The following is a 16,910-nucleotide window of genomic DNA, read 5'->3' as shown; positions in this document are numbered from 1 at the left end:
TATTGAAGGGAGGAGGCAATGCAATATGGTACAGGCAGGGAAATAGAGGCAAGGGAATGGAATAATAAACAGGTTAGTAGAAAGATGTATGTTAGGAATACACTAGATGAGGAAGAGAGAGTTGAGTGAAACAGTCAAGGTGAACAATCAGTGGGATTCTGATTGTTGAATACTGCCTGCAGAGGTATGTAAGTTTGAGATCTGTATAGGGAGAGTAAGAAGTAGTATAAGAGTATGTAGCGGTGGAAGGTGGGAGATTAGAGCAGAGCAGGTTATAGGTAGGGTCAGTAGTAAGAAGGCTATAAATCAGTTTAAGAAGAACAGAGCTTTTCAAGGAAGGGGGGCTATAGGAAGGGATAGGGAAGAGGCTGCCACCTAGTGGGCAGTCAGGTTAACTACATCAGAGGTAAAAGACTGGGGAAGGCTAGACTAGGGCTAGAGAAGCAATCTATTTGGATAGGATAAGAAAGCTAAATTTGTGAGAAGGACTATCCTGTGACTACAGGATACAGGGGGGGGGGGTTGGCTACTGGGTGGTCAGGCTGAGAGGCTACAGTTAACAACAACAAGGATTTAAGTAGTTTACTGATGTAGCTTTAAAGCCAGTATTAAGAATAACACATACTCTCTTATTTCTTTTCTTTGGAGAGCACAGGATTACACTTATGAGGTGATGTTACAGCTGGATGGGTGCGATGGGTCCTTAGTTCCCTGCTGGTTAATAATCTCCTAGTGGAAGGTAGGCAAGATATGATCGGAGCACAGGGGCCTGGAGCACACAGCAGCCAAGGGGTAGCCTAGCTAGTAAAGATGTAGCTAGAATAGATATGTACAAGACTGGAGAATTAGTTGAGGGCAGTGACTTAGCTGTAAGGCAGAAAAATAACAATACAGTCTTTCATGGGTATAAAAAGTCTAACTAAGAAGGTAGTGGTCTTAAAGTGGCTATAGAGTGAGTATTAAATTGGTGCTATAATCTAGGATGACAAGAAGAGAGATCTTGGTCAGGGTTAGTACAAGAACATAGCCAGTGGGTTGTAAGGTATAATTTGAGTTTCTTATTGAATAGTGCAGTTGAAGAAAGAGATGCGAGTTCAACAGGTAGAAGGTTCCATCTTTTTCCCCACAGTGTTAGAAAATCTCCTGCTTTATTGTTGGGCTTTTGTCTAGATACCAGTAGTTTATTTGCTGAGCGTTAGTTTGTGAGATTTTTATATGGGCTGATTAGACTTGTGAGAATTGGTGTATTAAATGGATGATGAAGGGTTTTATGGGCAATAATCAGTTGGTGGAATATAATTTGATTAGGCAGTTCCAGCCAACCCAGTTGCTTTAGATTTTGGCAGTGGTGGGTTCTGAATGGGGAGCTGGTAGCAAATCTGGCAGTGTTATTGTAGGAGATTGCCAGTTTGTTGAGGTTGCTTTGAGATCGATTTGTGTATATAGGAGAGGCATAGAAGAGGGTGGAGATAAGGTGGGTATGGGCAATAGTATTTCTAGCTATGGGAGTAAGGAAGGATTTAATTCTATAGAGGGAATCTAGTTTGCGGTTAACTGATTTTATTGTAGTATTGATATGAGTATCATAGTTCAGGTTGTGGTCAATAGTTACTCCTAAGAGTGTAGTGGTAGTGTCCTGAGATGTGATTGTGCCATTATTAGATTTAATAATGAGGTCGATTGGGGTGAACTTTTGTGTAGGAGTAAAGATCAATAGTTTAGTCTTTTTGGGGTTAAGGAGAAGACAATGCTGTAAAAAAAACATTTTTCTACTAGTTCAAAGACATTTTGGGTGAGGGACTGCAGTTCAAATGGATCTGTAGCTGAGCATATTAATGTGGAGTCATCTGCATATTGTATGCATGTAGCTTGGGTGATACTTATATTTAGATCATTTATAAAGATGGAGAATAGAAGAGGGCCTAGAACCTTGGGGTACACCAAGAGTGACATGAAGATGGGTGGATAGACTGTTGTCCCAAAGCACTGCTTGTTGCCTGTTATCCAAGTAGGACTTGAACCATTGATGTGCTTGAGTATCAAGTGAGCGGGACTTAAGAATACTCAACAATATTTCGTGGTTAACCATGTCGAATGCTTTTGAGAGATCAATAAAGGTTGCAGAGGAGAGGATGTTATTGTTACGGTTTTTGTTAATGTGGTCTGAAAAAGATAGGAGGGCAGTAGTGGTGCTGTGGAAGGGTCTAAAGCCATGCTGAGAGCTAGTTAATAGTCTATTTTGTAGAATGTGGTCTAACGGTTTACGTTGAATGCATTTTTCCATGATTTTAGCTAAGGGAGAGAGTAGGGCAATTGGACGAAAGCTAGAAAGTTTAGTCAAGTTGCCACCTTTGTGTAGGGAGATTATATGGGAGACTTTCCATATAGATGGGATGGTATCTTCTGTTATGGTTCTATTTATTAGGATAGAGATAGGATAAGCTACAACTTTAGCTGCTATTTGCAGATATTTAGCAGGTAAGAGGTCAGCAGAGGGGGTAGAAGGTTTGAGTTTTTGAAGAAGGTTGCAGATGAGGGATGTAGGGACAGGTTGTAGTTGGAAAGTAGGTGGAAGTTAGTTAAGGATGTGGGTAGATTAGAGGTTACAGGAGGTAGCGAGTTAGCAAGTGACTGGATGGCCTCAGTAAAGAGTATATTAAATGTATCAGCAATTTGTTTGGGAGTCTCTTGGGAAATACCTGATGGGGTTGGTGTCTTAGAGTTGCCTGGATGTAGGAGTCTATTGATACCTGACCAGAATTTTTGTGGACTGTGTTGATTGGTCTGTTGAAGTTGAAAGTAGAAGTTTCTTTTATCTAATAATATTGATGCTTTAGTAGAGTTACAAAGTTGTTTAAATTTTAAATGATCAGATGGGTCTTTAGAAGTTTGCCATTTGGCCCAAATTGTGTTTCTTAATATCATTATTTGCTTAGTTTCCTTAGTGAGGCATGGTGCTGTTTTTGTTCTGTTTCTAAGAGTGCAAGAGGGGGCATGGTAGTTCAAGATTTCTAGGAACTTAAATTGAAGTATGCCACTGCTTCCTCTAGCTGGAAGTGTTTTAGGGGTGACCAGTTGCATACACTAAGTTCACTTCGGAAGTGTTCAGGGTTGAAATGTTTTTTGAAGCGAGATGTTCTGAAAGTTGAGGGGTAAGGAATATTACTCTTTTTGTCTAATTATATAAGTTAGTGAGTGATCACTAATGTCTTCTGGGATAATGTCTGAGAAATAAGTTGGGGAGTGTGTATTTATTAGAATCCAATCTAAGGTACTTTCTTTACAGGTAGGTTTATGGATTCTAGTGGGTGAGGTGATAGTTTGGGAGAAGCCATCTAAGTTTATGTGGTTAGTTGGGTTATCAGTATTACAGGTATTCCAGTCTATATTAAAGTTACCTAGCACTGTGGTTTCTTGAGGAAAGTTATTAGAAAGCCAGCTAAGGAGATTTGTGAGTTAGGGAAAGATTCAGTAGGTTATGAGTTCTCTTGACTTGGTAGTATTTATAGGTAATATGGATAACTCTATGATACTTTGGGAGGAGATAGTTGGTTATGGATGTTATGTTAATGTGTTTAAGGATGGCTGATAAATCTGGTAGGGATGTTTGTTTAGAGGGTTGGTGGAAATTAGAGTAGTAAAGATGTTCATAAGCAGTTAGGATATAGGGAAGGAAAAGGAAAGGAAGAATTGAGAATAGGAGTAGGGGTTTTAGGTATTGTGATATGGGAGAAATGGGCATTGTAAAGAAGGAGTTGAAGGTAGTGTGAGTAAGTGATGTATGCTATAAAGAGGGAGGAGTGCTGGTAAAAAGGTAGGAAATACCTTAAATGAGATGTGGGTAGGGATTGGACAAAAGGGGTGTGGGAGTGGCTAGAGAGGTGTATGGTTGGGACCACTGGGGGTGTGTGGGATTTGGGGGTAGGGTAGGGGAGCGGAGTGAGCCCGCAGGGCGAACGGAGCGGGTAGAGCCAAAGCAGAGGAGAACCAGAGAGTGCATCAGTGAATTGAGGAAACAGAGCTGAGGAGAGTAGACTATAGGGAAAGTGCTCAGAATTTGAGTTGCAAAGACGTTTACTAGAGACTAGACATTGAACAGGGCAGAGAAGTGTTTAGAGAGAATAGTGGCTGGAAATTGAGGTTGGAAGGAGGGTTATGTTATTTGAACAAAAAATTGCTATACATTAGGCTAAAGAGAGACAAAAGGAAAATGCTGCCACCTAGAAGCAAAAACAGGTATTTACAAGGCTAAAGCTCCGGGAGTTCAGGGGAAGTGCAAAGGGACTAGGAAGGTAGAGAGAGGGCACAAAACTCTGTGGTAGGCTGCTAGCTGCCGCTCGCCAGGTAGTTAAACAAAATGTTACAAGAAGACAATAATGGCTAAAATACAGTGAGGTACATACACTTTGAAATTAAATCTAAAGCACAGATTTAGTATATCTATGCATGAAGCACAGTAGGAGTCCTTTAGAGATATTCTTTCATGGGCGAAAAGCCACACTGAGGACTGGGAGACACCTGGGGTAGAAAATAATTCAGCAGGGTCGAAAACCTTAAGTGGAGCCAACAGCCTACGAAGTACAGGGCCATATATATATATATGTGTGTGTATATATGTGGATGTGTGTGTGTATATGTAAATGCATTTGTTTGTAATCTATATCTGTTTATCTGCAATGTATGTAGATCAAAAATAAAATTAATGGAGGCCTGGCAGTTGGTGTAGAGGATTAAGACCCTTGTCCCCTCCTAGCAAAGTTACTGTGTTGCTCTGAGCAAGTAAATTAACTAGACAGTCCCCCCTAAATGGGGCATTATTATACAAACAAACAAATGCACACACAGTCTGTCTGCAACTGATTACATACTTCTTTACCATTGCTACCACAAATGTAATTCCCTTCCTGCAGACCATTTCTCTTGTAATTACGCCTCCCTACAAGATTAAATCATGTGCTGTTCTTGAGAAGGCTCTCATTTCCTCTGTGATGTGGCATTGCATTGGCTTAACAGCTCCCCCAGTAAAAGAGGCTGGAGCTGATGCACACCAAGCTGAACAGTAAAGCAGAATTATGTTATTGTTCTGTCAGACACAAGCAGAAAAAAACTTATTTGAATTTGATGCATGTGATCCTTAGACAGCTGCCTAGGTCACCTAGTGCTGGATCAGGCCCTGGTCATAACGGAATGAAATGAGCAGCCTGGGTACTGTAAGGTCTAGCTGAAAAGGATTGAATAGAGACAGTTATGCTTTTTTTCCACTTGAGGACAATGGACACAACTGCAGGGTGGACCAGCAGCATATAGTATCCGTTCATATTATTTTTATATTATTTGTGTACATTTATTTCCTTTCTGTTCAGCTACTGTGGCTATTAATCACTTCCTCCCCATTTCCAAACCAATGTATAACAGTGGCATGTGGCTCATGCACATGCACTGTCCCCATACACAGCGTCTGGTGCATCACTTTATGGTGGCTCCTAGGATTGTGCAAGAAGACTTAACAGTATTGTTTCAGTATTCTTGTGAGATGAGTCCTGCAGTGCTTTGTGCCTGAAGTCTTCCTTTAAAAAACACTCCAGCTACTTGTTCTACTTCTACCACTTCTTCTTCTTCTTCTTCCCCTTCCTACATTTTACTTCCAACATGTAGACAGCTAGTTGATTCCAAGCCATTGACAACATAGGCAGGCTTTGTGTCAAATGATTAGTGCCATATTTTCATAGCTAATTGAGTGCAGTAAAATGCCTGCTATTAACAGTTAATTATTCATCCAGTTGTTAATAAGCATTTGAGTTTCAGATTCTGTTCATTGATGTTGGTCCTGTGTTTCAAGGACTGTGACCATACCAGTCTTGTCTTTTCTGGGTGCTTCAACCTTTGGCTCTTCAGAACAGACGACCAACAACATTCAAATCTTCAAGCTTTGAGGTTCTGCCTCCTCTCTTATAATTTCCTATTACCCTAAAGGTCCTCGGATCTCATTTGCTTCTTCCCGAGAATGGTTAAATGTTAGGAAACTTGGCTGATTTATTCCAGATGTTCTTCATTCCACATTGCTGCAGTCCTAACTATTGGGTAGTCCGCTGTCCAGTCGGCCCGAATACCAAAGTATATGGCTGACGTCGGTCAGGGCGCATTAGACTGACGTCAGTACGTCAGGGTACTAATGCGCATGACCGACGTCATATCCTCAGTCTTTTTTGCCGCATGGTCCGATGCAGAAGCAATTTTGCGAGTGCAGGTTGGCGTTCTGAAAGTTTCTGAAGTCAGAGTTTCAGACCGAATCAAAGTTGGCTAAGTACCCCGTTGGGGAATATTTTGGTTTTTTCTTGCCTCAGTATTTAACGGATGTCAGAAAAAGTGAATAACTGTATTTCTTGTGGGAAACAGATACCTCATAGGGATTACCATACTTTGTGTATACCTTGTTTAGGGCCTGAGCACGACGTTGTTGGATGCCGCTCTTGTGCTAGATTTAACAAATGCACTATTAAGAGAAGGTTAGACTGTGCCAGGTTAGTTTTTGGGAAGCGTTGTAATTATAAAATGCCGTCGGATGCTCCGACGCCCGCTTCGGACAAAAAGCGCAAGGACAAAGCAGCAAAGCCTAGAGTGGAAGAACCGACAGTCCCAGACGTCGGTTCTTTAGAAGGCTCAGTGGAGCCGGAGGTTCTGCCAGGTGTTTCTTTGGAGTCTCAGGGAGAGACTTTACTGTTACAGGATGTATCCTCTCAGGAAGTAGGCCAGGCTGAGGGGGCTTCTCAGGTGGCTGTTCTTCCCTCTCTTCCTAAGGTGGTTAGAGCCTCCCTTCTGTTTCCAAGGCTTCTTTGAGAGGCAGGCCAAGTTTAGCTTCAGTGGGGTTTCTCCTAGTGCTTCAGGGTCTTTGCCTAAGAAACATATGCTTAAAATGGCAGAGGATTTGATTACTATGATTAGAGGTTCTATGCCCCCTCCTGATAAGAGGCCTAGGGTGGAACCTGAGTTTGAGAGTTTTGAGCAATGTTCGAGGCTTCTGAGTCTTGTGCTGAAGACTTGCAGGAGTATCCTCCTTATTCTGATTCTGATGTGGATGATTCTACTCCTTCAGCTTCTCCTCCTGAGGATTTTTCATTTTCAGAGACTCTGCATTCCATGAGGGAGCATTTTAAATGGGAAGGTCAAGATTTCTCTGATTCCAGAAAGAGGCTTAGGGAATTCTTGTTTTACCCCAGCATAGGCCTTTAGCTATACCTCCTGTTCTGAATGTGGTGGAAGATGTTTTGCAGAGGCTTCCCTGAATCCTGATTCTTTGCCTCCTGCCCCAGTTAAACCGGATAGGTACTATAGGGTGCCTGAAGCTCATAAGTATCTTTTTAGAGTCCTAGGGCAGACCCGAAACTGTCTCTCAGGGGCCTAAAGGTGTGAAGGCCTCTGTTGTTAAAAATCCTGTTCCTCCTGATAAAGAGGCAAGGGCTTTGGATAGATGGGGAAAGAAAGTGTATACTTCTTCCACTTTAGCCATGAGGCGTTGAATTGTCAGTTTCACATGTTAAAATATCAGAATTACCTCCTTTCTCAATTGAAATCTAAGGTGGATGCTCTGGCAGAAGGTATTGAGTGTAAAGAGTTGCAGGATTTAGTTCATGTGTCTGAACAGGTGGGTAAACATTCCTTGCAGTGTGGTTTTGATGCTGTGCAGGCCTCCTCGAGGGTGGCTGCCACTGGTTCTGTTCTTCGTAGGCATGCCTGGTTGAGAGATCAGAATTTAGCTGAGCATGTTAAAACAAGGATTTTGGATGCTCCTTTGCAGTCTGATGTGTTGTTTGGTTCGCCTGTGGAAGCAGTTTTAAAGAAAATGGAGGACAAGGCTAAGTCTATGCAAACTGTTAAGGATTTTTGCAGGTGCAGCCTCCAGTTTAGTAGAAATTGGCCTACTAAGGGATGGACTTATCCTGCTTATGATTCCCAGTCTAGGGGTAGGTCTAGGCGTGGTAGGGGCAGAGCTCAAGGTTCTTTTAGGCCTAGGACAGGGAGTTCCCCTGCTCAGACTTCTGGTGAGGGCAGGGGTCAGTCCTTTCGTAAGCAGACCCAATGACCTGCCTTTTCAGCTGCCAGTACATTCTCGCCTGGCAGCACCTTTGGGAGGAAGGCTGTCTCTTTTCAAAGAAAATTGGGATTTAATTACCCAAGACAGATGGGTTCTGGATATCATTCACCACGGTTACAGGTTTTATTTCCATACCTTGCCTCCTTTCAAAGGCATGCCAGACATTCCACCTCTACAAAGAAAAGAGGCTCACAAGCAAATTTCTCTGTTGCTCCAAATAGGGGCCATTCAGCCAGTTCCTGTGCCAGAAAGGGGCCTAGGATTTTATTCTCGCCTGTTCCTAGTACCAAGAAGGGGAACACGTGGAGACCAATTTTGGATTTATCTATCCTCAACACTTATCTGGACATACCCAAGTTCAAAATGTTGACGTTACAACAGCTTTTACCTCTGCTGGGCAAAGATCACTGGATGGTAACTTTAGATCTCAAGGAAGCTTACCTTCATGTGCCTATAAGACTAAGTTGCAGGAAGTATCTGCGTTTTGAGCTGGAAATTCTCATTATCAGTTCTCTGCATTGCCCTTTGGCTTATCCACTGCCCAGAGTATTCACAAAGGTTCTGGCTCCAGTGATAGCTTACTTCAGGCTAAAAGGAATTCAAATCTATCCTTACTTGGACGACTGTCTGATTCTAGCTCAAGAAAAGGAAGACCTTCTACAGCATTTGGATTATGTCATAGCAGTGCTAAGATGCCTAGGGTATTCTGTGAACGAAATAAAGTCCAGTCTAGTACCCTCTCAAGACATGTGCTTTCTGGGTGTGAGACTGAATACAGCAGCCCAGATGGCCTTTTTAACCCCGGACAAACAAAAGAATCTTTCCATTTACTTCCATCAACTATCTCTTCAGTCCGGGCTGACTGCAAGGACAGTCCTTCAAGCCTTAGGGTTCATGGCATCTTGTATTCTGGTGCTTCCCAATGCCAAACTGCATATGAGGAAGCTGCAATGGTATCTCAAAATGTATGGACACAGCACTGCCAGGATTTGGACACTGTCATTCAAATAATACCTTGCATTCAAAAGGAATTTTTGTGGTGGGCTCAGGAATGTCACCTAAACAAGGGACTCTCTGTGACCCGGCCAGAGGCGAGTCAGATTTTAACGACAGATGCCTCAGACATTGCTTGGGGAGCTCATCTAAATGGAAAGTGGATACAAGACAAGTGGCCTGCCAGACTACAGCATCTACATATCAACATGAAAGAGATGTTAGCAGTCCAGTTTGCATTAATGGCTTTCAAGGAGTTACTTCTTCCAGGGCAGGTGTTGATTCTAACAGACAACACAACTGTCATGTGGTACATCAACAAACAAGGGGGAACACATTCTTACCCATTGTGCAGGCAAGCAATGATTTTATGGGAGACTGCGCTCAGCTTGCAACTAACTCTTCAGGCAAGGTTTCTGCCGGGAGCACAGAACTCCTTAGCAGATGTGTTAAGCAGACAAATCATGGATGCCCACGAGTGGAAACTGGATCTTCATGTATTTCAAAATTGACAGTGTCATGGGGAACTCCAGACATAGATCTGTTCGCTTCTCCACTAAACCACCAGCTGCCAAAGTTTTGCACAAAGAGGTTTCATCACACAGCTTGGAAAGTGGATGCTCTTTCTTTCAGTTGGAAAAATCTTCATGTGTATGCCTTTCCACCTCTGCCTCTTCTCCCAAAGGTGCTTCTAAAGGTCAGACAAGACAAGCCAAGGATGATTTTAATAGCTCCAGATTGGCCTCGGCAGCACTGGTACCCATTACTGAGGAGTCTGATAAGGAAGCCTCTATGGCCTTTACCCTTGATTCCACACCTGTTGTCTCAGAGGGACGGTCACCTGCTCAATGTCAAGCTTCACTCTCTTCATCTGACAGCCTGGCATATTCTGTTTTGAAAGACAGCAGGTCTCAACTACCTCAACAAGTTTTAAATGTGATTATGGAAGCCAGAAGACCTAGTACAAGGAAAGTGTATGCAGAAAAATGGAAGAGATTTTTATTTTGGAGTGCAGCAAACAATTTGGAGATTTCTGAGCCTAATTTGAGTGTGGCTCTTCAATATCTTACTGAGTTATTGGACAGAGGTTTGTCTTTCTCTTCCATTAAGATTCATGCTGCAGCAATTTCAGCTCACTATGATTGTGACCCACCATTGTTTTCGCATCCTTTGTTCAAGCAATTTCTTAGAGGGGCAAAGAATATAAGACCCCACGTAGAGCTCCTACTCCTGCTTGGGATCTCAATTTTGTGTTGGAGAAACTTACTCTACAACCTTTTGAGCCTGCGGCCACTGCTGAATTGAAATACTTGTCATGGAAGACTGCTTTTTTGTTGGCCATTACTTCTGCAAGAAGGGTTTCTGAGTTGCAGGCCCTTATGGCGGTAGAGCCTTTTTTGATTTTTCATAAGGATAGGGTATCTTTACGTACTAATCCTTCCTTTATGCCTAAGGTGGTTTCTAGTGTGGCTTTAAACCAAACTATTCATTTGCCTACTTTTTATGCAGATCCCCAAAATAAAGGGGAAAAGATTTTGCACACTTTAGATGTACACAGGCAATTGCGTTATTATTTGAGCAGGACTTTAGGCAGTCTCAGCAGTTGTTTGTTTCTTTTGCTTTGGGTTCGCAGGGCAAGCCTGTGTCAAAACAAACTATTTCTAGGTGGATTGGGTTTTGCATTGCATTTTGTTATTCCCATCATGGCAAGGAGATTCCAGCTGGGATTAGGCCTCATTCCACTAGGGCTACTGCCACTTCAACAGCATTTCTAAGGGGGGTGGCAACTAAGGATATTTTGGAGGCAGCTACTTGGAGTTCAGTGCATACTTTCTCTAAGCATTATCACCTTCCTCTCTACTCTAAGTCTAGGGCTGGTTTTGCCACAGCTATTTTGCAAGGCATGTTGTCAGTTCCTGCTTCCTTATGATTTGCCAGCCTCCCTTACCTCTGCTTTGGGATTCTACCCAATAGTTAGGACTGCAGCAATGTGGAATGAAGAACATAGTACAGTTTTGTACCTACCATAAATGTAGATGTTCGAGGATCCACATTGCTGCAGTCCAATTTACCCTCCCTCCTTCCCCTCTGTGTTTAGGGGTGGTTGTGTAGGTGAGGTTATATTCTGGTAATTTTGTATATATTGTACATCTTTTTGGTACAGGTATGTTTGGAGTTTTTGGTTTTGGCCTTATCTTTTCAGGGTCTTCTGACATCTGGGGCAAGAAAAGACTGAGGATATGACGTCGGTCATGCGCATTAGTACCCTGACTTACTGACGTCAGTCTAATGCGCCCTGACCGACGTCAGCCATATACTTTGGTATTCGGGCCGACTGGACAGCGGACTACCCAATAGTTAGGACTGCAGCAATGTGGATCCTCAAACATCTACATTTATGGTAGGTACAAAACTGTACTTTTAGTGATCATTCTTTGATTTGGCAAAATTTTATCTTCTCTTCTCCCAAGTACTTTGTATTCACAATTTGTGTGATTTTTGTGTAGTATTTATTAACATTAGAGAGTGTTTCTGTCCTTTAGGTTTCCTGCTCTTTCCTTAAAAAACAAAACTTACTCTTTCGTTATAGCTTTTGTAGGGTTGTTAAAGGTTGATGGTGTTTAGCTGTATTAATTGTTTACACTAGTTATAGTATTGAGAGTGTTAGTATTGTTGTTATAGATCCTGAGGACTGGGGATTTCGCAAGGATGTGGGCAAAAATTTCCCCCGTTAGATACATGAGAAATGTGTCTGTTTTGGCCTGAGCATCTCTCAGTAGATTGCTAGGCTTGCTCAGCGTTTGGGTCCCAGACACTGACAGACCATTGGGCAAAACTTGTCCTTTTTTAAGATTATTACTGGCTGCTTCAATAGCCTTTTCTTCCGACTCTTCTGTGCCTTTTCTCTCCATGTATCAGAAAGAAAAAAGGAGGAGGATAGTAAAGGAGGAAAAGAGCGAAAAGCTAAAACAAAAAGAAAAGGAAACACTCGAAAAAGGCATCCTACTTTGCCCTTTGTAGGCCATCTGGAAACTGAAGCCTCTAAGGATTTTCGCTTCTGCTGGATTAAAGACTTCAGAACCAGTGTCATTTTAAAGAGAATTGACTTTGTTCCTAGTTTAGTCGACTCTTGCAAATTTTGTGCATCAGGATCCATTTCCCATGCCTTTAAAATAGTGGCACTGGTATCCGGCTACCTTTAGCATGTCAAGTAGAAACTGAAAATGTTATTTTTTTTTTGTTACATGTAGCTTTGTGAGAATTTTTGCACTAGTCACTTTATCATATAGCAGGATCCCATTATTTAAATAAGCGCATACAGTCCGTAGAAACATTTGCTTTATTTGGTGTCTTAATGTGCATAATGTTTGATTTTATTTCCTTTTGTGTGTAATATTTGAAGCTCTTGCTTAATGGTGGTATATTTTCTTTCTGATCTTCAGGATTGGAGTGTCAGTAAAGCAGCAGTTTACAGAAGAGGAGATATACAAAGACAGAGATAGTCAAATAGCTGCGATTGAGAAAACCTTTGAAGATGCTCGGAAAAAGGTATGTGAGATGCACTGAAGAAGTTATTAATTGGAAGTAGTTGATAATTTACAGTTTCTTCGATGTTCATCGTGTTACCCTGCTGCAGTCATCGCACTTGGGTTATCCTGCCATCAGGCGGTCCTGCAGTCGGCCCGAATTCCAAGTTTTGGTCCAGCATCGGTTGCTGACGCTTCTTCCCTGACGTCAGTGCGCCATCCGACGCCTTTTTCTTCAGTCTTTCTTGCCACGCGGTGCCCAAAGCAGAAGCAGTTCGCAAGTGCTGGTCGGCCAACACCTGAGATTTTCGAATAGAGTTTCAGTCCGAAGTCTTCAATAAAGCTAAGTACCCCATTGGGGAACCTTTTTTTGCCTCAGTCCGATGTCAGAAAAAGTTAACAATTGCATTTCTTGTGGGAAGCAAATACCTCATAAGGACTTCCATTCTTATTGTATTCCTTGCCTAGGCCCAGACCATGATGTCACAGGTTGTCGGTTTTGTGCTAGGTTTAACTTCGCACGACATTACTTTGGTAGGAAATTTAATTATATCATGCCGTCGGAGCAGCCGACGACAGGCAAGCATAAAAAACACAAGGATAAGGACAGGCAGCCTAGGAACAAGCCAGACTCCGAGGCCTCTGCTGGGCCTGTCGTCGGTTCTCCGGTTTTCAGTGAGGTGCCTACGCAGCCCCTGACGACCGCAGAATTGGACCTCCAGACAGCTTCAGATTCTCAAGCGGATTGTACTAGGCTGTCGCAGCCATCTTCATTAAGCCCTTCCGAAACCAGAGGAGAAGGAGATCCCGGTGCAGTAGAAACACCTTCGGTTGCAGAAGGTGTCTTCAGACCGACTACATTCACCATTAAATCTTATGTTAAGCTTAAAACTCCATTAAAACCTAAAAAGACTGTACTTCAGTCTCCAGTTCAAGGCTCCATGCCTAAGAAACAGATGCTTAAGATGGCTGAAGATTTGATTACCCTAATCAGGGGTTCACATCCACCTCCAGATAAAAGACCAAGACAAGAGGAGGATTTTGCTTCCTCTGACCAGGTTTCAATTTCCTCAGACTCTTCTGAGGAACAGGATTACGCTTTTCCCCCTTATGAAGGCTCTGATGCTGAAGACTCTATTCCCTCAGCATCTCCCCCTGAAGACTACTCCTTTGGGGAAACTTTACATACCATGAGGGAACATTTCCACTGGGAAGGCCAGGACTACTCTGAAAGAAAAGGCTCCGAGAGTTCCTTTTATTACCCCAGCACAGACCACTTGCTGTCACTCCAGTTTTAGACATTGTGGATGATGTTTACTTGGATTCTAGTCTAAATCCAGACTCTAACTCCTGCTCCAGCCAAACCAGACAGATAATACAGATTACCTGACTCACACAAATTCCTTTATAAAAGCCCTGTGGCTGACCCAGAAACGATTTCCCATGGTCCCAAAGGGGCTAAAGCTTCTGTGGCTAAAAATCCTGTGCCCTCTGAAAGGGATTCCAGAGCCCTAGATAGATGGGGAAAGAAGATATACACCTCAGCTACTCTGGCTATGAGAGCATTAAATTGTCAGTTTCACATGCTGAAATATCAGCAATTCCTAATGTCTCAATTAAAACAAAAAATGAGCACACATTCTGAACAGTCTGAATTTAGGGAAATGCAGGATCTGTTGCATGCAGCTGAACAGGTGGGCAAATATACTTTACAGTGTGGATTTGATTCATGGGAAGCTTCCTGTAGAGCAGCTGTTACTGGGTCTGTCATACGTAGACATGCTTGGTTAAAAGAACAAACCCTACCTGATCATGTTAAAGCAAAATTATTGGATGCACCTTTCCAGCAGGATGTATTATTTGGTGTCAAAGCAGAAGATGTTTTAAAGAAAATGGAGGATAAGGCAAAGTCTATGCAGACGGTCAAGGATTTTTTTACAGGTACAACTCCCTCGTTTCAGCAGAAGTTGGACAACAAAAACCTGGTCCTTTCCAGCTTCTGACAGATCACAGAGGGGCAAATACAGACGCCCAAGGGGCAGAGGCCAGTCATAAGGCCCGTACAAACCTCGCCAATGGAGTACTACTACCCAGAAAGGAGGAGAAGACAGGCCCCAAGCTAGCAGAAGACAAACACAATGACTCAACCCTCAAACTACCAAGCAAATCTCTCTTGGCAGCTTCCTTGGGAGGAAAATTAGCACTTTTTGCAGACAACTGGCACATCATCACAAAAGACAAATGGGTCCTAAACATTGTCTCACAAGGATACAGATTCCACTTTCATACTTTGCCAAGGATAAAAGGAATGCCAAACCTGCCATCAAATCAATAGCAGAGGCACAGAAACAAATTACAGCTCTCATGGCCATGAGAGCCATTCAACAGGTACCTACACAGGAGCAAGGACAAGGATTTTACTCAAGACTCTTTCTAGTCCCAAGAAAGGACAAAGCATGGAGACCCATTCTGGATCTTTCAGCTCTGAACACCTATCTGCAAGTACCAAAATTCAAGATGCTAACACTACAGCAGCTTCTTCCCATGCTGGGCAAGAATGCTTGGCTAGTAATGTTGGATCTCAAGGAGGCATACCTGCATGTCCCTATCAGACAAAATTGCAGAAGATACCTCCGCTTCATTGCAGGTTCAGCCCATTATCAATTCTCTGCACTGCCCTTTGGCTTATTTACTGTGCCCAGGGTCTTCACAAAATGCCTGGCACCAGTAATTGCATACTGCAAACAAAGAGGAATTCAAATATACCCATACCTGGACGACTGCCTTATTCAAGCAGAAAGCAAGGACATTCTTTTAAAGCATCTGGCATTTGTCAAACACCTTCTAAGTTGCCTAGGGTACACAGTAAACGAAAAGAAATCAAAACTAGTGCCCTCACAAAACATAATATTCCTGGGTGCCAGCTTGAATACAACGGCCCAGATGGCTTATCTCACGCCAGACAAGCAACAACAGCTGACTCAATACTTCAAAATAATGGTAGACCCAACTCCCTGCAAGAAAAATTCTGCAGGCCTTGGGATTCATGGCATCTTGCATACTACTAATACCGTTTGCAAAACTGCATATGAGGAAATTACAGTGGTACCTGAAAAGCATATGGACTCAGCACAGCCACAGCTTGGAAACAATGATACCACTCATTCCCTGCCTACAACAGGAGTTTCTATGGTGGGCACAGGCATGTCACCTCAACAAGGGTCAGCCTTTCACCTTACCCACAGCCAGGCAAACTATGACAACAGATGCATCGGATTATGCCTGGGGAGCAAACATGGCAGGACAGTGCATTCAGGGCAAATGGACTACAGATCAAAGGCATCTGCATATCAATCAAAAAGAAATGCTAGCAGTACAGAATGCCCTAACAGCTTTCAAGGACCTCTTACACCCAGGACAACTAATAATAAAGACGGACAATGCCACAGTAATGTGGTACATAAGCAAGGGGACACACATTCCTACCCTTTATGCAGGCAAGCAATGACCTGGTGGAACACAGCACTGTCTTACAAAGTTCAACTGCAAGCACAATTCCTGCCAGGAAAGAAAAACACATTGGCAGATGACCTAAGCAGAAACATCATGGATCCCCACGAGTGGAAACTAGAACCACAAATATTTGCAATGATAACTCAAAAATGAGGATGCCCAGACATAGATCTGTTTGCCAACCCCCAAAACTACCAACTTCAAAAATTTTGCACAAGGACATTCCACCCACAACCTTGGAAAGTGGACGCCCTCTCATTCAGTTGGAAAACATGAAGCAAAGGTACTGCTGAAAGCCATATTAGAGAGGCCACAAATGATACTCATTGCACCAGACTGGCCACGCCAGCACTGGTATCCAATTCTAAATAACATGGCACACGGCTCACCATGGATTTTACCACAAATTCCTCACCTGCTCACCCAGTGAGACAATCAGATTCTACACAGCCAGCTCAAGACTTTAAACCTGGCTGCATGGCAAATTACTTAAACAACCAGCCAACACCTCTATCCAAAGCTGTTATGGATGTCATTCTGAAGGTCAGGAGGCCCAGCACCAGGAAAGCCTATTCAGACAATAGGAAAAGATTTTGCGCCTGGAACCAGGCTAAAGGCCAAAATCCCTTTGATCCAAACATTCCTCAGATTCTACAATATTTAACTGAGATGTTGCACAAAGGACTTTCCTTTTCATGTATTAAGATCCACGCCTCAGCAATTTCAGCTCATTACAACACGGATCCTCCTTTATTTTCACATCCACTCCTACAACAGTACCTCAG

The 16,910-nt window shown here is 42.8% G+C and overlaps 1 protein-coding gene across 1 annotated transcript in view; it reads left to right on the top strand.

Annotated features, from left to right (window-relative positions):
* Positions 1 to 16,910, top strand: part of PAF1 (PAF1 homolog, Paf1/RNA polymerase II complex component) — a 712,617-nt gene that overhangs the window by 232,260 nt on the left and 463,447 nt on the right. The window contains exon 7 of the mRNA XM_044062107.1: positions 12,529 to 12,634. Coding sequence (XP_043918042.1) covers positions 12,529 to 12,634 — 106 coding nt within the window. The remainder of the gene's footprint in view (positions 1 to 12,528; positions 12,635 to 16,910) is intronic.

The sequence above is a fragment of the Protopterus annectens genome, chromosome 1.part0, assembly GCF_019279795.1.
Source record: "Protopterus annectens isolate FY-2018-M chromosome 1.part0, PAN1.0, whole genome shotgun sequence".
Lineage (NCBI taxonomy): Eukaryota > Metazoa > Chordata > Ceratodontiformes > Protopteridae > Protopterus > Protopterus annectens.
This window is presented reverse-complemented; position numbering and strand designations above follow the sequence as displayed.